General features: G+C 38.3%; 1 protein-coding gene and 1 gene segment (V, D, J or C); one reads left to right on the forward strand and one right to left on the reverse strand.

The window, feature by feature from the left end:
* Window positions 1-808, forward strand: part of LRRFIP2 (LRR binding FLII interacting protein 2) — an 86,969-nt gene extending 86,161 nt beyond the window's left edge. Inside the window, exon 29 of the mRNA XM_049817537.1 lies at window positions 720-808. The gene's annotated coding sequence lies outside the window, so the exon portion shown is untranslated. The remainder of the gene's footprint in view (window positions 1-719) is intronic.
* Window positions 569-18,188, reverse strand: LOC126045890 (T cell receptor gamma constant 1-like). The segment is given in 6 exon segments: window positions 569-1,710; window positions 2,473-2,544; window positions 3,975-4,268; window positions 13,783-13,824; window positions 17,214-17,531; window positions 17,650-18,188. Coding segments are annotated over 6 exon segments (903 nt in total).
* Window positions 18,189-18,805: the final 617 nt, after the last annotated feature.

The raw sequence follows: 18,805 nt of genomic DNA on the forward strand, positions 1-18,805 counted from the left end.
AGTGAAATCTACAGTAATGGCATTCCAAAAATACCTTTGTAGCTATTTTATTTCACTTTGATTGGAACCAAGCCTTAACAAATAATAGCATGGGATACCAGCGGTTTCTCAAAGAGAGTTTGACTGAAGACTAGACATCACATCTTTCTTTGCATTGAAGAGTGATGTGACATTGAAGGCAGTAATTAGTTGCGTTGGCTTCAATACGCAGATTGTGAAATAGCTTGTAAGATATGCTGTTAGTAAAATAGCTGTGGTCGTTAGAACTGAGCCTGACTTATGTTCTCCTTCCCTTGCGCTGGCATGAGCCCTAGAAGGCAGTCCTGTTGGAACAGCACTGCATTTACCCCTGGCTTGGCTTAGCTCTTCAACAGAAAAGATGTAAGAAGCTAGCTTTTATTGTTCTGTGTAAAAGTGTTCCTCTATGCTGAAAAGCAGAAAACTGATGGTTTTAAGGATCTTTGATTTCCTGAGGAATTTATACAAACAGAGAAATGAATTCAGGTTTTCTAGCCATCTTGGTACATACTGTGGAAATGCTGGAGAACAAACACAGGCCTCACAAATGTCCCTGGAGGAAAGCTTTTATTGCCCTCTACTTCATTACAGATACAGTGAGGGTAAATGCTGCAGGTACTTATCTCCAAACTTAGGCAGTGTTTTGCCCCAAACTGAGCAAATGCTTTACCCCAGTATGACTACTTCCAATTTTTCCACAGAAATTTGAAAGGAACTGATTTGTGGAACTTGGAGATGAAGAATTCAAAGTCCAACATCTGAGAATTTTTCCTCTATTGTGAAAACACTTTCTCTAACAAAGCTTGAGATTTAAGGTTTTGCTCAACTCAAAAAGGTATCTCTAAACAGGATGATGTTCATGATTATTACAATTGTTTTCTTTCTTTAAAAATCCAATGTGCAGATTTTCAGTCTGTGCCACAGTGCTGATGTGGGGCCTGGTGGATTTCTTCCATCTCTGTACATATGCACCTTAGAATTGCTTTTATGCTTGTCTGACTTCTTAATTCAAAATTATTATGTTCACTTTTTAAAGTTGTGTTTAATTGACTCTTAAAGCACACATGACTTCAGAATATTTAAGTCCTGATTTAGTGGATACATGAGTTGCAATAAATCATTGAAAGTAAAAATGAACAAATGCCTGTGAATTTACAGCATAGGAATGCTCCTAATTAAGCCTTAAGTGCAATGATAAAATGCATCTGTGCTTTATATGTCAAAAGCCCAGTTACACCTCTAAACTTCTTCATGCATAACTACTTTTAATATGAGTACCTTCCTCATTTTGCAATATGGACTTTGGATTAAAATCCAAGGTATGTAACCTTACTCCTTTTGCCCACTTCAGTTCAATACTCAGAAAAATTAGGAAAACCAGACAGATATAAAAACACTAGCAATAAAGCAAAACAGCCCTATGCACTAATGCCAGAAAATTATTTTGGGATTTTTTTGTTGTTGTTCCATCTAAAACTGAGAGCAGGGGAGTCTATTTGGATAAGTACATAGCAAAGCAAATTGAAGACAATTTTGTAAGCCTTTCCTAAACCACCATTTATGCTTTCTTTCCTTCGTGCTTGGTTGGAGCCCACCTTCTGTAGATGAAGAAGAGTACGATGAGATAATATATGGAGCTCTTCAGAAGAAGGACAATGTACACTAAATAAGCTGTCCTGTGCATTAAGTGATCTGTAACAAACATAAGACAGAAAAGTCTTGTTTAATGTCAATATTGTACAACCTCCTAAAAGATTGGTAGAACTGGGACTGTGTAGTCTGTTTACTGCTGCAATTACATTGATTCCAGTGGACAGTGTATAAACACATACAACATCTGACTGTCCTTTGAGTGAGTTTGCACTGCTAATAAATTCTATATCAATCAGGTTTCTTAGCATTAGACTGCTTCTCAATGCCACTGGGTTATTATTCCCAGGAAAAGCAGGAACATAATTCTATTGCTTGCAGCACTGATCACCAGTAGCATCATGTTTGCTTGAATCCTTTGGTGTTGGATTTTTTTAACGTAAGTGTTCATGATTCTTCCTAAATCCCTGTTCAAGCTGAAATAAAATTTCTTTGTCCGAAGTGCTGGGCAATTGCTAGGCTGATGGAGCATCAGCTGAAACGTTGAGCATTTAACTACTTCAGGTACTCAAAAAAATGGCACTCAGTGCAGGCTAATAATCTAATAGCCTGAATGGCATCTGTAGCATTGTAAGAAAGCTCCTAATAAAGCTACCTAATAAAGGTAGGAGAGCCCCTTCTTATAATCCACAACAGAAGTTAATTCAGAGTAGCACTGAAGCATTTTTAAGTTACAGACCCCAGACTTAAAAGATTTCCTGTATGCTATCTAGAAAGGTGATTTTCATGATGATCTGATGTAGCAATATCTAAAGTCTTGTATGACATGCATCACTTTCCCACATTTTAATACATTTTAATTACCTCTATTAAAAACTGTGCTGTTCCCAGGATATGTGCTGCAGTCCTCTTCCTGAGAAGATGACTTGTTAAATTCTAATAGAAAGAGAGTTTAAATGCTGCAATTAGGCTTTTATTTAATTTTAACAAACAGAAATTGAGAAATAGGGAAAAAAAGAGGCAGTACATCAACGGTGAAATGGGAAGTTAATATTAAACAACAAAAAAAGATGTTCAAGATCGGTCTGCAGAGCAGATGTTCATCAGTAGGATTCATTTGCAGAGAGAATTGGAAGGGGGTAAATGCTTGTAGAGAAGTGACTGTGTATTTGTTGCTATAAGTGGGAGGTTTGCCTTTGCCCTTTCAGGAATGTGTCCATTAGGCTGTTCCTTGGCAGAGACTCTTTTATTTGGAACTGCAGTCAATTTGACCCCTGACCTTTAGCTGCAGTCTCTTTGCCTTCACAACGTACTATTAGAAATGCAGAATAATTTACATCAGAAGGGACCTCAATTAGTGTGTTACTTAATGGTTGCTCAACACTAAAGAATAATCCAGAGGAGAGTATGATATAAGGTTCCCCTATTGGGAATTTTCTGTTTTGGTGGTGATTGTCCTTTTAAAATAAACCCTTTTTGTGCTTGAAACAGCAAATTTGTGTTTGTTCTTGCTTATGGTGTTTGTATGCATTGATATGTGGGCTTAAAGACATCTGTATTACATTCCTAAATACATCCTCCACCTAAAACTTAAAAGCATGGTTTTGTCAGAATGTATTTTGAAGGTTGAAATGTAATGGTTATTCATGGCCATGCTCTCATGCACGTTAATTTATAGTAAGTTGAACTGAGGTAGGTACTGAGCAAAGATTGATCTAAACTAATATAGGCAGCTTTTCTTAAAGATATTACCATGATTTAAACAATTTGGATTGATTATAGGTTACTTTTTCTTTAAAATTGCATTGTCTTTCAGATTTTGCTTTGCATAATCAATCTTTCCACAATTAAATGAGATATCTTATTTTCATACATGGTCATTACCTCACTTTTGCTGGACTATGAGTAAGTAATATATTTAAACTTTGCGCTACATCCCCAGCAACCTTGTTTTTAACTCATTAGTTTTTTATAGCTGTGAGTAATGTCAGGGGGTGTCAGAGGGACTTACACCTGTAAGCCATGGGTAACAGAGAGGTAATATTGTTTTCAGAAACTTCTGTAGACTGGAAAGTAACCAGCATGGCTCAGTGCAGCCCTTTTGGAGCTATGCTAGTTTATACCTGATGAGGTTCAAGAACTGCTCTTTACCTATTACAAAGGGGCATTCACTTGGGGAGCATAGCACAGGCTGGGCTGCTTTTTGTGGGGAAACTTTGGATGTGTATTTTAGCTATTGTTGCACCAAGAAGCACAGATGCTTTCAGGAACAGTAATAGAAAGCATTATTTCTATAATTTTATTTCAAAGAAAAAGTGAGGTCTGTAATAATACGTAGAATGAAATTTTTAACATGTAGTATGTACCTTGTGTTTGCAGTGAATGCTCTTTGCTTTCATGCTCGTATTTGCAGTGATAGTTCTTGTCTTTGTTCGCTGCTGATACAGTTAACCAGGTGCTGACTGAGTATTCACCCTCTTCTGTGGCCTTCCAAGGGTCTCCTTGTACTACGTTCTCTGTTACCTTGTTATGTGCTTCATCGGTCCATGTCACCCGAATAAATTCTGGGTAGAATTTCTCAATAAGGCAAACATACGTTGTCTGATTTTCATGGGTTTTCTGCAGGATTTCAGAGTGTGCTGGTTTAGAACTTACTTTGCCTGGATTGATTATTGGAAGAAAAAAATTAACAAAACAGAGGGTTTGAAGATCAATAGTGTACAGTAAATAAATATGCAGCCACAAAATATAAATTCTGAAGAGCAACAACCTAAATGTCTTATTAACAAATGTTTTAGCTCTCTAATTTGTTGTGAAATACTTAGGATGCGAATAGAAATGTCTCATGTATAAAAGGAATTTTAGGTAATAGGATGGATGAATTACAGCTGCTTCCATCCTTGAAGTAAAAATAAGTTTTTGGCGAGCTGGATGAACCTGGCATTCAAACACACTTTATGTTAAATATTATTTAAATGGACCCAAATGTCAAGTTTTAATTTTCAGTCAAAACCAATTACAATACTATTTAGAATAATTTGGAATAGAAAATATGACTTTTAACCTTATTTTTAAATGTGTTCTTTTATGGAGAACTAAAATGAATAGAAGTTTCATGGGTACGGTACAGAAAACCAAGCTCAAAATCAGAAGACAAGACTCAATTCAAATATTCTAAACTCATTTTTGTTTAGATAATATAGAGTCTTCCAGAGTCTGGAGAATCTTTGATGTAAGCTTTGATACTGTGCCATGTGCATGGAGAAACATTATTTAAGTCCTAAACTGTTTAGTGAACACTAACATCTAGACTGCTTTGTTCATGCTTCTTGTCAAGCAACACATCTGATAAAGACTAGAGTAGACTAGGTCTGCTCTTTAATACTCTAATACTAGAGTAGATTAAAAAGTATCTCACAAAAGATTTCTTGAGTATTTTATTAGAAAAATAAATTTAAGTCTGGTTATCTAAAACCTTAGAAACCTACTCAAAACTGTTTGAAAAATTATTTTTGAGAAATATTAAGGAACTGAAATATTGGTGAAGATATTAATAATCTCCCTTGAAACTGAGTTAGAAAACTTCAGGTGACTACGTGAGAGCCTATATCCCACGGCCTTCTGAGCAGTACTGCTGTCAGAAAGTGTATTTGTCTGCACAAGTCTTTGACAATTATTAAATAATAGTAATAGTTCCTGAAAAACCTTTGTTCATTTATTTTATAAGAGGAAGTTAATACTGCTTTATAATGATTATGGAAAAACAACTACATGAAAAGTTTGTCTACAGAATGTTAAAGGTAGACCACCTTTCAAAGCTTTGCAGTTTTATGTCCCCAGTATAATTAATTATATATATGTTATTAATTATATATATGTTATAATGTTATATATATGTTATTAATTATATATGTTATAATTAATTATATATATAATTATTATATATATAATTAAATATATATATGTCCCCATTGCTAATTAATGAACATCTGGTATATCTAATTGATTTTTTTAAAGCTAATATTAATTTTGTGACTTTTGGGGGGTAAAAAAAGGCAACAGAAATTTATTGTTGCCGTTTTTTTGAAGACCTGCTGTGTATTTGCCAGGTGATGATCTCGATAAAGATAGGAAAACGGAATCACAAAATGCTCTGGACCCCAAAGTCTGGCAATGTGGTTCCTTCAATACTAGATTTGTTTAAATGTTTGAATTAACACATCTGAAAAGAAAAAAACAAAACTAAACTAAAGCAGAAGAACATGCTATATCTAGATAATGTTTCTATATCCAAATAGCATATCCATCCATGCTACAGTTGTTGTAGGTGATGTGCTTTGTGAAACATGCTCACTATGAACATATGTGAATATATTTTAAATGAAAAGTGAGCTGTTTCCACAAGCTAACTGTAGGTAATCTCCATTTTATTTGCCTCTCTGGATTAAATCTTATGTTATTAGGAGGAGTCCAAATCATCCAGATTTTGTCCACAGAGAGAAGACATTTTGGTATTATAAAAGTGGATAGTAAACCTAAAAGTCTGTTTTAATTAAACATGAATGCCTGCAGTGCATGCATAGGCAGTGCTCATGGGCGGTTGTTTTTGTCTGTGCTTAACTGAAAGCGAAGACTAGATACAGTTTTCAGAAGAAGGTATGTAGAAGGTACTGCCTAAGATATTTTTTTTAAGGCAGCAGAGACATTTTGGTTGTCCATCTCCTTACACCACTCTTTTTCTTTAGATTCCTACGTAAATTTCTGCCACTGAATTTGAGCAGCTAGATGCACAGGGTTTAAAGTGTGGTCTGGCTGAGTGTTGCAGTTTTCATGCATTGTGAGAGAACACATTAATATAAACATGTATTTTTGCCAAAAAGCTTCCACCTTTCTTTAAATGATCTGGCTGTTCTAGAGCAATCTTCTACATTGCATCCCCCCTAAAACAACTTAGTGATTCTCTGAAGTATTTCATACTGAGTGTTTAAAAACAAAGGTGACCAAAGCATAAGGCTGTCAACCTTCAAAAAGATAAGCCTTATATTATCAATTTCCTTCATTTTGGAGATTTGTCATTGAAATGAAGCTGTGGACTGAGTTCTGTTGTACCAGAAATAAAATTGCTAACAATTTTATGGTTCTTTAACATTCATTTAGTGGTTAATTTTATCTTCGTTATGCATCAGTCCTCCCAGGGATGCAAGATTAAACTAATTTCTAAAATAATTTATTTGTTCCAGAGTTGTATATGTTCAGAAGACCATGATGTAGCTCCTGTCCCAGTGACATTGCACTCTGCAAAGCCTCATGACTATTTTAGGTGTTTCTTTTAGGTTTTCAATGCTTAGTAAGTTACACTGACTAATTTCAGTAGGCTAAAATTTACTTGTCTGGTTTGATGTTATTCTCTTGGATTATCAAATCTAAATAGAGAGGCAGAGAGAGATGCTTCCAGCTGCTAGTTCATCCTGCCCATTTTAGGGACTTCTATTAAGATGGAATAATTTCCACCGCTGGAATTGCCAGTGTCTTTCCATTTACCATAAAAAGACCCTAGGTGCTTAGCTTAAATGAAACTCTTAAATCATATCACAATACTGAGGTAACATATTGCTTGAATACTGTGTGCATGCATAGGGGAGTCTCATGTACACACATAGGTAAATGGATGACAGTGGAGAACTGAACAAATTAAGTTTTGCATATATACATGTATATATATGTTTGTGTGGGGAAAAAGATATATATGTATCTCCATAAGCTGTTGGTATGTTTATGGAAAAAAGGATGAAAACTTGTATAATTGGCTGTAGCTTTTGATGTATTTTCAGGCTGATCTGTAAAGTCATTGAAGTCAACAAGACAGTTTACACTGGCTTTTCTGGGCAAAGGATCTGATCCTTTCTGAAGGATTTTAAAGTCATGAACTTCCATTCTGCTGCCTTTTTTGGTTTAGTTAAACTTTCAAAAATGTTGCTGTTTACTTTGTTAAACAGTTTTCTAAGGCAGGTTTTAAAAGGTACACAGGTCTTACTTTTTAAAATAATATATAAGCACGTTCAGGTATTTCTTAAGCTAAAAACTGTCTTTTCTTTCTTGTAATAATGCAGTGAGCTTGAAAAATATTGTGCAAATAAAATTCTGGAGTTAGGCTTGTAATCAATGAGCTATTAATGCATTTGGGTTCAAATTACATGTTTTTATAGATTAGCTGTCAACAGTTTTCATAACGAAACTCCTCTACAGTTTCTTTGTATGTATCTATAAATAAGATCTATAAATAAAGTCAATGTGTTCTTAAGCTGAAATTTTAATTCTCATTACTTGGATGATCCCACAAAATGCAGTAATTTTGTCTGACACTCAAAGCTCCTCAGTTCCCCTTCAAGCCAGTGGGAGCTGAGAGCACCCAGCACACTCGGCTCAAACAGCGTTCTTGTCCTGCTTGCCAGTGACTTCAGGTATTATCATTTATAATAACATAGTATAGTCCTGAACTACTGTGAGCCTCCCCAGATACCTTAAAGAGCTGGCAACCTTCACTTCAAAGCTTTCCCATTACAAAACTTCAAAAAAAAAAAAAGTAGTTGAAAACACTTACTGGAGACGATGAGTTTTGTGCCAGAACCAAATATCTTTTCAAACACACAGTGGTTTATTCCACTACAAAAACTTCTTGGGACCTTTTGGCCAGACAAGGACCAGATTTTAAAACCATCATATGAACAAGAGTCTATTCATCTGGCTAGATGAATGTAGAAAATTTTAATTCAATCTCAACTAATGCTGCTATTCCCAAAGAGCCTTTAGTCTTTAGTGATGCTCACTTTAAATTCAGTTTCAAGTGCCATCACTTGTTTAAAAAATATCAAAACAAACCAAAACTGTTGTTGTCCAGGGCATTGATTAAGCTACCGTATTTCCTCTAGATTTTTTTTCTAGATTTTTTTTTTTTTCTGCCATGGTGAGTGTTTTTGACCACACGATTTAAAAATACACACATTCTAGACCACTGTTTAACTGAATTAATGAAAGGCAGTCCTGAACAGCCACAGCTCCTCTCAAGCCTAGTGGAGGGGCATTTACTCATTTTGGGCCTAATCCTCTGCATGTTGAGGTTACTGTAATCTGCTTAAATGGGTGCAGGATCAGGACTGTTCACTCTCAAATCCTGCGTACTTGCCCGTGCAGTACTGTTGCAGGCAGTCATTACCAGAAGGAAACATCACACATGCATTTATGTATGCTGTAGAGAAGTATTCACTTCCATCATTCCTATGCCTGTCCTTCCCCAGGGCCTTCTGGCTTCTCCCCAGGGAAAACCATGTGCACCTCAGCTGAAATCCTGCTGACACTGAAACCAATGGCAACATTTCCAAAGGTCCGGGATTTCCCCCCATGTTTTAATCTCTTGATTATCTCTTGATTTATTGACTGCCTGCAGCTAACCAGTACTACAGTGCGTCCAAGAGAGCTTGTTTTCCCTTGGCTAGAATAAATCAGCTTTGTTAGGACAAATCCATGGGGAAAGACCTTCCCCTTGACCAGAGAGATGCAGAGCTTCAGCCACGGTTTAGGGGATCTGTTGGCACTCACAATATTTTCCTGTATAGCACCTCAGTTTCCCCTGCTCTGAGGCCAAGGGGCGATCTACAGCTGCATTTCTGGGTTACCCCGATTCTGCTGCTCTGGGCAGTAAGCTTTGCACAAGGGAATGACCTGATGTAGCCCTAAGTATCCAAAAGAAGTTATATTTCAGGAATTTATGGCTTATGTTAAGTCCTATAGTTTACCCTGACCTCTCTTATACAAGCATTTGGGTGCTAAAGAAATTAATTCTGCTACTTCAAAGTCCACATCACTTTTCTGTATTATACTTTTAACTCTGTATTTTAATCTATTATAAATATTTTAAAATAGCGTATCACATTCCCTCTCCGCTAGATTTTGGATTATCAGAATAAGGCATATTTTCTTAGATACTAAAAATCTTACCAGAAACAATAAGCTTTGTGCCAGTTCTGAAGACTGTAATATTCACTGGATACAAGTGTTTTGCAAAAACCCACCTAGTCTTAATGTTTTTAAAACCTCATTTTGTGTCCCAGCCTAACCTAGTTTTCCTATTAGAAATGCACCGGTTTCTTTTGACACTCTGATTTCTGTAGTTAACTTTCCTTACAAAATGGCGCAGGGATGAACCCATGTTTCCTCATACAACGGATTTCACTTACATTAGTCTTTCAGGTTTAAATAAATAAACTTGCATGTACACAAAAACTAAGGATTTGGAATACTGACAAAATGGAGGATGGAGCCCTAATTTAACAATAGGCATTCAAAATCACAGAAATATTTAAGCAGATCCTGCGCACCTGAGATTTCTAATTTTCTAGACTGAGACTACTTAGCATCCCCTGGGGTTTCTATGGAAAACATGAGGAACAGTAAAGGTTATCACCTTGACAACATGGAAAATAATGCATTTATATGTATATCTCCATGTACCTCTATGTACAAATATATATCTACAACAAGAACCTAGCACTGCATGCTGTCACCAGTTCAAGCTGATCTTTTTGGGCCATGGCTTTAAGATAACAGAGACCATTATGAACAGGGGAATGTTCACACTGAAACCTGTTGTGAACATTGCCTTAGAAGAATTGGATACTGAACTCATCTTCATGCCCATGAAATCCTTGACATTTTATAGCTGTTTGGAAATGTTCCTATTAATATTAATCATGGTAACAGGCTTTCACTCTGCAGATTTCTTTTGAGTGGCCACATCTTCCCTTATTTATGTCTTGCAGGTCCGTCCTTCTGTCCTAACACTCATTTGGACTTCCAAGTCTACTAGGTTTTGATTCAGGGCTTCATGTTTTCCCTGTTAAAAAAAAAGTACTAATGCAAACTAATGCATACATTAATCTTCACCATTTTGATTTAAAAGGGTAGAAAGTCAGTTTAATCCAATTTCAGGTAATGTGTAAATAAATTTAAGTATAATGTACCTTTAGGCAATGTATATTTTATTACATAGAATTACAAAAATTTGTAGCTTTTTGAACTCTGAACTTCAATGCATTTGATGAAAACAAGGTAGATACTTCAGTAATATGTAGAAGAGAGCATTTAAAGAAATCAAATATTGCTGCCACAATTTCTGCTATGAAATTATTTCCTAGAAATGTTAGTAGATTGTTCTTTTTGTCACTTCAAAATCAGTTAGCAATATGCCTGTGAGTTGCCAGGGAGACCCAGCTGCAGCTGTAGCACAAGAGATAGCAGAGACAAACCAGCCCCATGCTGGCTGAGCAAGCCACTCTTCCTTCTGTGCTGAAGGAAAAAAACCAGGATTTGGAGAGGCTGGTTCAGTCTTCAGGTCAGTCTTGACTTCCCTGTTGCAACCTTGTGAGTGCCTAAATTCCCTGGAAAGATACTTACAGAAGAATCCTGTATTGCCAGTTTATGTTGGATTAATATTCCTGTTCTGCTGTAAGCTTCTAAAAACTCATCTGTTCCACCAAATGCAAATGCCAAACAAGTCTCTCAAATCCCAGCCCTTCTGTTAACCTGTGTTATTTTAAGTCTCAAGCAACTTCCTTTTGGTCAGAACTAATTAAAAGAGACCAACAAGAACAAAATCAAGTTCATTACAAGTTGATGGGAGTTTGGCTCTTTATATTATTGTACTCTTTCACTACAGATCTGGGAAAAGATTCTGTCAAACTCAAACCCCGATGATTCAACTGAATTAAGGCTACTTATCCTAAGTCCTGGTTTTCTCCATTTCTTCCCGCGAGGAGTAACTTACTGAACTAATGTTGGATAGTCACCTCTGAAAAGACAAGCTGTGATGAAATGCCTGATCTTCAGTGTGAGGTAACAACAGGCCTTTTACTCTATTAATCAGTCAGAAGCCTTGGCCTCAAAAAGACAAAATCCTACAGAATTAGAGTGATGCTTGTAAAGAATTTATTTTACACTGTAGACACTAAAAGCATGTCAACTACCTGATTAACAAGGTAAGGATTTTCAGTAAAAACAAAATGCTTATCCTGACACAGGTATTTCTATTGAATTATAGTTATGATTTACTTAATCTTTCTGATATAAATAATTAAAAACAATCTTTGCTTGATATGCTGATGTAAATTTATGTATTTAACCAGGATTAAAACATTTGGTAGCAATAGTTCCTCTGCCTTCTGTTTGTGTAGTTGTTTACTCCAGGATTATGGCATTTAAAGCATAGTTAATAGGAAAAAGAAGATTTTTGCCCTCCACTTTCCACTAAAATAAATGTCTCTGCAGGAAAGGCAAAAAAATGGTTCACTTGTTGATCTGCGTGTTATTGAGCAATAAGAACATTTGGTGGTATTTCTACCACCAAAGTGCTGTGTACATGGCAAAAACGATTATGGACAAGTTATTTCACTTTTGTTAGCCTAATTAAAAAAAGGATTTTGGCAACAGGCATTGCCTATTGCTCTTTGTATCTGTATTGGGAAGAGGTTTTCATTTTTTATGCTTAAGTCACAGCTGCTTGATTCCCTTCTTATTCCTTCAGTACAGCTGGAGGAAAGAATGAGGACTCTGGAAACTACTACAGGTCATTTTCCTCCACATTTCCAAGGATGAGTATGATCAAAAGTGGCTCAAATTAGCTCCTTTTCAGAAATGTTTATGAGCCTAAACCGCTGCATTACAAATACAACAAGGCTTATTTTAGGAATGACAAGCTGGGGAGTGGAATCCTGCGCAAGGATGGTGCCGACTGAGGCTCTAAGCAGGCTGAGTGCCCTCTGGGACACTATAACACTCATCTATATGACCACACCAAGCTCCTATAGCTTATTGTATGGAAAATAGCATGTAACTTACCTGACACAGTGAGTTTTGTACTGGAGCCAAACACGTTGGTGTAATACCCCATCACAGTGAATAAAGTCTTTGCGATAACAATGCAGCTCTGATATCTTTATACGGGTAAATAGTATTCTTTAAAGAAAATCAGATTTGCTGTGTAATCAATATTTACACCCTAGAAAAGTAAAAATGGAGCAGTCGCCTAAACTAAACTAAAAAAACAAAAAAAAACCAACCAAAAAAAAAGTTGTGGAGGTTTTCGAGGGCGTGTATGTTGTTAAATGGACAGGATTCATCTCAATTAATTTTAGTCTTCTGAAAGTTTAGATGGATGGTGCAGATTGAGCACCTTGGCTCCGTCTCTGCTTTCTGGAGAGAGGCAGCACCAACAGAGGCTCTATTTGATCAGATAGTGGCCAAGTAATTTGCTCCTTATACATCCCCATAAAATCAGACCTAGAATTGGTGAACATTATGCTGATATCGGAGCACCACAAGACCCCTGACCAATATATTTGTTGTCAGTAACATGAAGCAAAACTGTGCATGGATTGGCATTGAGCCTCTCACTAACCAGATATACAACATTTTCCAATGGTCAAAATTACGCAAACTGTTTTCATCTCAGGTGCTTAGCTGAGCCAAATCACAGGCAAGTATTAAAGCACCTGAAGTTTACCTGAAGCAAAATAACTTTGATAAGTATGTCAAAACATTTTGAGTTTGCATTCTTCCTTAATAATAGTAATAACTGATAATAAGCAGTTTCTGCAAAAGCTAGGAAGAGAGAGCAGCCTTTCAACTATGCATATCTTCAGACAGTTCTGGGCATATCTCAGATAACTTCTTTAATTTGGTATAGTCAGACATAGCCCTAAAGGAAAATGTTTGCTTTTCAAAGAATTTGAGTAACCCAAAGTTTTGACACTTTTCTATCAGAATGAATTAGAAATATCACAAAGGTTGAATATGCATATTTAAAGACAAGAAGAACATCTTTTAGTTCTCTGAATGCTATCTTTGCCATATTTAAATTCATCTTTAAGAAGAAAATAATAATAATGGACTTAGTTATACATCTGTGCTGCAATAGCTGTTGTGTTTCCCCATTTCATATATAAATACAAAACAATTATGTTGTGCTCTGCCTATGGAAATGCTGTTTGAGGAAAATCCTGCAAAGCATTCAGTAGAGTTAAAACTAGCAGGAGCTAAAATAGCAGAGCACTTCACGCAGCCAGTATATAACTGTACTGAAAAGCATTTTAGAAGTAGTTAAGTTTTACATTTTGTACTTACTTGAAACAATAAGCTTAGTTCCAGTTCCAAATATTTTGACATCAGCATCCCACAGTCTAATCATGCTTAGCAATATCTCCTGCACTGCACTTTTCTTGCATGGGCTGCAGAAAAAGTCTATCTGATTTAGAGGATGGTGATAAATCTGGCCCAGTGCAATAGCTGAAATTTTACCATTGACTAGAGTGCCATTTTTAGAAACACTTCCATTTTTGTAGTGAGGAAAATGTTCAGGTTTTTAAACCCATCATTTTCTGAGAAGAAAGCAGTGCTGTGCTTATTTCATAACTATGTTCTAATCCTTTTAAGCTCTGGGATCTCACTAATAAAAATCTGTTGCCTCTGGTCTGATAGGTTTTCTCTGAAGTAACCCCTTTCTGCTGTTTTAAGAAGAAATGTGGTTACATTATGATTCCCAAGGAAATTGAGAAAGTTTACTAGCTATTTGTTGATTTAAATATACAGGTAAACAATTTTTTGTTCCTAAGTGTCCTAACTTGCAAATTACTTATTGTGTGAAAGTCCCTTAACTAAAGTTTCATCAAACTCATATTTTGAAGCCTGTATTTTAAATGCAAAGTCCATATTCTAAACAAAACTTGCTGACGCCTGTAACTAAATTCATGCCTTTGGTAAGTGGTTACTCTGTCTTTTTGGCAAAAGCAGCTGCCTTTACACAGCCACAGTTTAATTGCAAATTGCACCAGAGAACATTTTTGGTCAGAGGCATGGATAACATTTTAAATTTCTCCGTATCTCTCCTTTGCTTTTTATGATTTGACTTAATTATAGTCCCCCTGATAGTATCATATATTTTCTGAGCAACATACTGTAGGCATTGCTATATGCTTTATACTGAAAACAGCATTCATCTTATTGATTGCATAGCTTCACCACAATTAAGATTAATACAAATGCAGAAGTAAACCAGTTACTTTCAGTAGGGCCAGGAACTAGAAATTTATTACATTCCAGGCAATTTTCCTTCCCAATCAACTTAGACTGAACCACCTCTATCAGTAAGAAACTTTTTGCATTTCTCACTTGCTGTTCTGAGAGTAAACTATCAAGCGCTTCACTTTTCTTTCCCAGAACAGTATCGAATCCATGCCAATATTTGAATTTTTACCTCTCCTCATTTTTCCATTAATTGTTCTAAAGGTGAACTTTCTATTCACGAGATTGATATATTTATTGCCCATCAACCCACCCAACTGGGTGGGAATGCACAGTTCACAGACAAAATGTGATTTATCAGGCAGAAATTAATTTTCCTACAGTTTTTCATTCTTAATTATCTGAGAACCTGAATGACTCCTCTGTGAAAATCAGATCAATAATAATGGTACTTACTGGAGACAATTAGCTTGGTTCCCGTGCCGAAGTATTTGATCCAGGTGTTCCACGCTATGTTCCGACTTTGCAATAAGCTAACATGCTCTCTTGCTATGCCATTGCTGAAGAAAATCCCATTTTTTTCCCAATCAATCAGCCCCAGCAGACTGAGTGAAGGCCTGGCCCTTGGCTGCTGGGAGGACATCAGGAATTTCAGACTTGCTTCTGGTTGTGCAGCTGATATCTAGTGCCCTTTGGAGCAAATCTCTTTCCTAAAGTGTTGCAAAACCCCTCCGATTAATGCATAAGAATTAGGTGAAGGTGTCTCTTCAATTTTAGACACACAAATAGGTGCACAGCATTGTGCATGTTAAGAAACACATAATTTCAGGTGGTAATCCTGCTCTTTCCCAAAGGGGTACACCCCCTTTCACCTGCAATTAAGTGACATCAAGTACTACTAGCATGGAGTTCATTTTTAGTTGTCTTAATACATTTCAGCAGAGGGAAAGGAGGGAGAGCCAGCACCATACGCATCGCAAAGGTGTCCGTGTGCTGCGGGTTGCATTTTCTGTCTCTGGTACGTGGTTATTGTGTGCCCATCCTCTGGAATCACTCCTGGCTCTGCAGCAGCGACTTACCGGCAGCTTTCCATCTGTTAGCTGGTGGGAGAAGGAGGCTTTTCCTTTGCGCCTGGGTTTCTTGTAAAACAGCCCAAGATAATGTATCATTAAGAAATTACGGTTTGTGGCTAGAGGGAGGAACTAGACTGAGGGTGAAGGTCTCAGCTGAAGTAGGTGTAACAAAAGCAACCGTCTTCTTTGAAGGCTCCGGGGCAGGAACATCGTAATCGCAACCACAAAGCAACAGCAGGAGCGATGTAGACAGAGAATGGTGCCGACTGGTGCTTTTCCTGCTGTGTCCTCAGACAGACAGCAAAGGAGGCCACCACCATCTCACCTGCAGTTGCTGGGACTATTGGATTACGGTCATGACAGTGAGTAGCTGGGAGGTCTCATTAGAAGAAACAAAGTGAAGCACTGCATATTGCAGACAGCTTGTCTAACTCCCCTGTATGATCTGGGCTTGCAAGTATGAGGAGGACAAAACTGACGTGTCACCATTTGGAGACCTAATACACATTCTAAATTGTTATGTCACTTTTTCATCCCGTCAGACTAATATTCTTTAATGAGTTACACTTCAGTGAGCCAAGTGATGACAGTATCAGGGTACCACAGTGAAGGAAAATTTAAGGAGAGGCTTGATGTTAGAGAAAAACCTCTGTGGATGAATTTCTCAGGCTATGAGGGTCAGCATGCACCTTGAGGCAACAGCTAGGAGGGATGCATTGCTCAAATAAGGAAAGCTGGTCTTAAATATGGAAAGCTCATTTCTTTGGTACTGGCTTTGGTAACTCTGTCTCCAACTTCTTGGGTAATTCGGATACGTCACTACTGCGATGAACAGTAGTGAAACACAGACATTGATAAGCAAGAGGGAGGGGTAAAGGGGCTGATACAGCTCAAAAAAAAAAAAGAACAAAAATTCCCACCTCCAGATCTCAGGAGGAATAAATAGAAAATCTTCCTCCTCCAACAGCTACTGATTTTTAAGTGAAAATAACACTCCTTTTTCTTTGCTTAAAATTTTACAAACCTTCAGGCTAAAGTTCTCTATTTCAGTTTTCTTTGTGAGGCCAAAGTCTTTGAAGAGCTCCAGTACAACGTGCTGACCTATTTCCAGGATCAACCAGTACGGAAAAGTGTCACTTTCCGTTAAATAAATCCTTGCAACCAGTTCACGTACATGCTTGAGCAAAAAGGAGGAGAAGGTGCAATGCAGAGGATGGGTTAGCTATTGGGCTTTCACCATTCCCTTTGCACTTTGCACTTGCTCAGTTGAAATCTCTAGCTTTTGGCAGCTGATGCTTCCAAGGCATCAGTCAGCACCAAGCATGTCCTGCTTCTCCAGACCCTGCACCTGAGGCCAGGGATCTCACCCAAACCAAGGCAAGTGAGTCGGGATCTTTCAAGTTGTTTGTGGTTGAGACGCTGAGGGAGTATTTGTCTAGGTGAGCCTTGAGTTTCCACCACAGTGACTGCGCCAGTAGGCGCAGTAGTAGGTAGCAGTGTCGTCTGGAATGATGTCGTTTATTGTAAGAACACACAGTTTCTGGCGAGAAACCTTTTCAACAATGTACCTGTGTGCTTGGAAACCGTCATCTACTACTTTTCCATCTGAAAAATACAGAATCCTCTTTGGAGATTTATTCACCTTCTGTTGATACCAATGTATGATGGTGGTATCAAAAGCTTCAGAGACATCTTTAAAGTTACATTGCAGACGTACACTTCCTTTAGACTTGGTGATGAATGTAGGGCTCTGCATGGGAATTTCTTGTGCAAATCCACCTAGGAAAGAGAAAAGAAGAAATGATGTCATTAAGTGGAATTCAGAGATTTGGGAAGATGCCTGTTAGCAGAGCACGGGTGCCTGTGAGGAAAGATAAGAAAGTAAGGAAGGACTTACAAGACCAGGCGGCTGTGGCCACAAGCGCTGCCAGGAGTAGCATGATTGCTCGTCACGCTCTGCTGTTGTTGAGAGTCAGAGGAGGGTGAAAGGGACCCCAGATGGGGACAGTGTTGTGTGGGAGGAGGAGGTGACTCTGTTGAGTGGTCTCCAGTGAAAGGTCTTCTGTGCACAAGCAGATGGGGCACATTTACAGAAAACCCTCTCCAAACTGGCAAATGCTAAAGTTGGTTAGAAGGCTGTAGTCCTGTCTGCTTTTCAGGCAAATACAAAAACCATTGGTAAATCCAAGGAACGTGGCCCTATAAAACTCAAGCTAGAGCCCCTGAGAAAGTGTTGTGAGTGAGGGCAGCTCCAGCTGTGTCTTGGGACGCGAAGGTTTCGGCCTGGAGGTCACCCAGTGGGCGGTGAGTGCATGCCATCACCCAGAGGAGTGCAGATGGGTGCACAGTCCCTGAGTGGGTGGGAGACATTCCCCCATCCTGTTAAGGAGCTCCTCCTGCTGCTTCAGCTTAGTCACCCAGCTGCAGCATGCCAAAGTGCCTGGGGTGCCCCCATGCTGGTGCTGCCCTCCATCGAAGCAGCTGGAGGCCATCAGCCTGCAGCGACCAGGGCAGCTGCAGCACGGGGATGTGACTCCGCTTTGGTTTTGAGCGCGGGAGGAAATGCTCAGCCACAGGTCTTCGGTTTCAAAGTTCAGTTGAGATGCAAACACTTCTTGGAAAGGAAGACTGGAAAACAAAAGCGAGCCTGGTGAGGGCTGCCATCAACAGCCATCGCAGAGGGGCATCTCGACGAGTGGGGCTGGTGTCACAGGGCATCTGCCTGTGACCAGTGAGCCCGTGCTGCAGCTCAATGGGCATGAGGGAGATGAGCTGCTTCGGCCTCCCTCCTGCTGGCAGTTGGCCACATGCAGCAGGCTGGCAGTAAGCACATGTTGCTAACTGGATTGGAAAGGTGCCCATCGGCACAGGGCTCCAGGGAGAGGCAGGCAAGGAGAGATACCTGCTTCTTTGTGGTGGTAATGGAATGGGTCCCTCTCTTCCCAATAAATAACTGTGGGAAAGTCTGTTTAATTTTATTTTAGGCCACCCTGAGGGGGATGAGAAGGAGAAATGACTGAAGGACTGGCAGGCATAACAAAGTGACGAGGAAG

Source organism: Accipiter gentilis, chromosome 14 (genome assembly GCF_929443795.1).
Source record: "Accipiter gentilis chromosome 14, bAccGen1.1, whole genome shotgun sequence".
In the NCBI taxonomy this organism is placed as follows: Eukaryota; Metazoa; Chordata; class Aves; order Accipitriformes; family Accipitridae; genus Astur; species Astur gentilis.